The following is a 4,015-nucleotide window of genomic DNA, read 5'->3' as shown; positions in this document are numbered from 1 at the left end:
TTTCACTTTATGTAGAAAACGTTTAATAAATACTGAGGTAGTTGTAGTCAGTGAATGTTTTACACTTGAATTCAACACAGTGCACATCTTCAGACAGCATTGATATCAGGCCTCAACACATTCACTGAATGTTACATTTTCTGAGTAGAGCAACAACTTGTTCTCTATGAGTTCATGAAGGCAGCTTTAAGTCAAATCCACAGGAACTAATTCCTTTAGTTCCGCCTTTGGCCAGCTGAAGTCAGTCCTTATTTGGTAGGCTGTAGGCCATAATCAGGCCAAAAGTCACTACTACGCAATAACTGGGCTGCTTCCGTGATTCCTGTAACATGCCCCGGCTTGTTCCTGTTCGGGACATGTTTTGGGACACACTGGCCCGGGTGTTAATCCGACGGCCCTGGAACAGGCCCACTGTAGGCGCCCTTCAGGCTTCCAGGCCGTGTCGAAAAGTTCAAATCGTTTCATTTGTAGCTGCGCAGGACTTCAACACACTGCAATGGCTCTGTGTAGAGGCACGGGGGTTGGGGGTGCTCCCAGTTCACTGCCGCAGTTCACATAGTCAATCAAAACGGAGGTAACAGCGAGCTGTTGATGGCAGTTCTGCTCAAGTTTTGCTTTCTTGCAAGGTAAAAAGTCCGGCTCAGCGGCCGCTTTACCCCGTCTTTTCCTCGAGGGGCCAGTAGGGCACAAATTCTCCTTGTCTCCAGCGCTGGTACGCCGCTCCGTGGGTGAACCTACGACCTCCTCCTGGATTCGGGGTGAAGTCCGAAGCTGTCCGGCGACGAGCAAAGCGGGAACCTGGGGCTCCACATGAGCACCAGCAGGGGTTGTAGTCACCTCCACGGAGGGGTGTTGCTGCACACATTCAGAGGCAACACTGTCCGTCGTCGCCTGGGCCGCATGGTAGATGTCCCGGGCGGATTTCATCACCAGAGTCAGCAGGAGGCTCCGGTGGAGACGGAGACCCCCTCGTTGGGTGCGCGAGCTGTACAGTTTCCCCAAAGCTACGACCATGATCCTCTTGGCCTCAGCGCTGACCTCCATGTCACAGCTTCTTTTGAAACTAGGCCAAAACAAACTGAGACTGTAGTTCGTAAAATCGGCCTCTCCCGTTGACTTCACGCACAGACACAATACAGACCGGTTGTACGAGAAGTACTTATCACCTCGTTGACGTCACGCGCCCAACGTCACACGGGAGAGCCCCGCCCACTGGCCTCATACCCTGTCTGCTATTTCAAAAACAGACCTGCAACAACTGGTTAGGCAACTGTGGCTATTTTTATCGGTCGTCGTGCTGTATCAAGATATAAATACAAATTCAAATCACAAAGAGAGCTTATAACTGTGCTTAGAAAGCACAACAGATAGAAATGACTCACAGGCACTTATCCTACATCTAGCAAAATACCAAATTTCTGGGTCAATGACATTTTGGGAAATAGGTGTGTTTATTGCCACCAAATTCTACCATGAAAACAGGAAGCTGGAGAAAACAGTTGAGAATCAAACCTAACATCTCCAAATATGTCTTATTTACACCATCATATGTCACATGTAGCAATAAATACTGGAAGCTTATTTTGTGATAACAGCTGCTGGGTGCTGTGCACATCACAAGCACCTATTATGGTGTGGTTGCAAGTCTGGACTGCTTGAATGGAAACATAAAATGCCGCACTAGTGGTATTGAAGTATCACATTTTTAGAGCTTACTGAAGACCCATGGCAGCAATTGATGGTTAATCTATTATGTATTTTGATGTACTATTTTATGAGCTAATATCTTCAAGAAATATAGCTTCAATCTGTCTCTTAAACTATAGTTTTTAGATAATTTTCTACACAATTTACAAACAGGTTGCAACATGCAGACAACTTAAGACTTGCAGTCCCCTCCACCTTACAGTAGTTTTTCAAGTCTAAGTCAGACACATACATATCTTTGCATTGGACACAGATACAATTGATTCTGACTCTGGATCAATTGCTGTTGGCTGTTGGTTTAATAGTCATAGCTCAATTAGGTATTGCAATGGCACTCTTGCAGCCCTGGGAGGAAACCTTTTGGTTGGTTTTAAGATTAAAGTACATCATTAGGCCTAAATCATGTGACACAAATAATGGGACTGGATATTTTGGTTCAACATTTGCAGCAGGTAAAACTACCAATAAGGGCAACCATATTCACAGCAGTTTTGCATTTTGCCATTAAGTGTTGGTGTATCTAGCTCACATTAGTGGTATTAATTTGGAATTCAGGCTGCTGCATGCACTTTTACAAACAAAGTCTTAGTGCTGCTTTAAAGGAGGTCACGTTCAAGTAATTTATTTTGCTAACAAAAAGCAAAAGAAGCCAATTGTGTTGTTAGAATATCATCAAACAGTGGATTTCATTGAAAGAGTCTTGAGCTCTCTCTGTTTATATAACATGGCAATGTTTAAGATAACAGGCAAGATAAGGACCTGACTTTCAAGTAATCCACAGAATAAAATGACCACAATGTGCTTTTACATGTACAGAGAATATCACAAATATATATATTTTGAACACTTGACAATATGTTCATGATAAATTTTATCATTCAAAATACATGTAGGCTACAGGCAACAGTTCCAATATTTGGACTGTTTAGACACATTGTGATTACATATACGATGCATCTTTTTCATATGTATATTACACATTGGATCACACATTGCTATTGCTATAACACTGACTAATGAAATGCCCTGTACCAAGTTTTGCAAAGTTCTTGGTGCTGTCAGTTTTGCGCTAATTTAAATATACTTTTGGTATGTGTTCATATTTGCATGTTTTAATAGGTCAATAGTGTCCTCAATCCTGCCTGTTCATAAACAAAACCTGGAGCAGGAAACGTCTGGTCTGTGAAAGACATTTCTGCCTATTTTTAGTCTGTCTCATACCAGAGATGAACACCATTCCACTACTCTTGTTATCTGAAACAGCCAAGAAAGCCTGCCGAGAACAGTCTCTGAGCTCTCTTCCAGACTTACCCATCCCCCAGTGTGTTGCTTCCTCTCACAGGAAAAAGAAAAGGGGGGTGGAGGTTAAGAGACAGATGCCCATATTAAGCACATCCTGCTCCTGTGGCACAGGCAGAGGAAAACCCATGACGTGAGTGGGAGCCCTCATTTCATGAAGCCATTTAAAGTAACAGCAGTGAGAATTGCATCAGGGCTTGCTACTTCCCTGAGCCCATATTTGGGCAATGGAATCCACTCCTCCAGTGACAACCAGTAATTACCAGAAACTGCATAGTACTTTTATACTGTCTTGGCTGCGAGAACCTAGATACATAAAATATGAGAGAAATATGGTAACATTAATCTATATATTTTACTTTCTAGCATCAGTTTATCCCAGCAGATCTGAGGTTGAGAGAGAGACATAGAAAGAGAGAGAGATTTCAAATTTCCAGAAGAATTTGTGGTATGCAGTTGATTGTCTCTGGTGTGCCTGCAGTTTAACAAAACATTAGTTGCAGAGGACAATGGGCTGATGACTGCACTTTTTAAATGTGCAGCTTCTGTCAGAAGAACCTACTTGTTTATGTAGGAATCAGATCAACTAAATCAAATGAGCCAGAATGAAAGGAAGAAAAAGAAAGCTAAATAAAATTCCTCTGCTGACAATGAGAAGTAATAAGTAACCACATTAACAGCTTATTCTTAGTTGATCTGAGCATCAATGGTTGCTTTTCTCTTACTCTCTGAATATTGTCCTTAAAGGCCAAAATTTCACAACTGACAGATGTTTGGAATTTCAGCACAGTTTTAAATCATTAATAGAGGTGAAGGGAAACCAAATCACAGTCCATTACAGTTTTTTTTGCAATTGCCAGGACACAAAAACTATTGACCACGTGTGCTAAACCATAAGCATGTTGTCTGCTTTACATTAAAGCAGACAATTCTAAAATTCTAAAAAACTACACACTGTTATCTACATTAGACACATCATTTAAAACTAAAAGCCAGTGTGTGTTGTTTG

General features: G+C 41.9%; 1 protein-coding gene across 1 annotated transcript; it reads right to left on the bottom strand.

Annotated features, from left to right (window-relative positions):
* On the bottom strand, positions 1–1,153 carry ier2a (immediate early response 2a). Its single transcript, XM_042392236.1, has one exon. It carries the CDS (start codon positions 1,042–1,044, stop codon positions 484–486), a length of 561 nt encoding a protein of 186 aa, XP_042248170.1. The 5' UTR covers positions 1,045–1,153; the 3' UTR covers positions 1–483.
* Positions 1,154–4,015: the final 2,862 nt, after the last annotated feature.

This window comes from Thunnus maccoyii, chromosome 18 (assembly GCF_910596095.1).
Source record: "Thunnus maccoyii chromosome 18, fThuMac1.1, whole genome shotgun sequence".
Classification (NCBI taxonomy): Eukaryota; Metazoa; Chordata; class Actinopteri; order Scombriformes; family Scombridae; genus Thunnus; species Thunnus maccoyii.
Note: the sequence above shows the minus strand (reverse complement) of the source record. Positions and strands in the feature narration are given on the sequence as shown.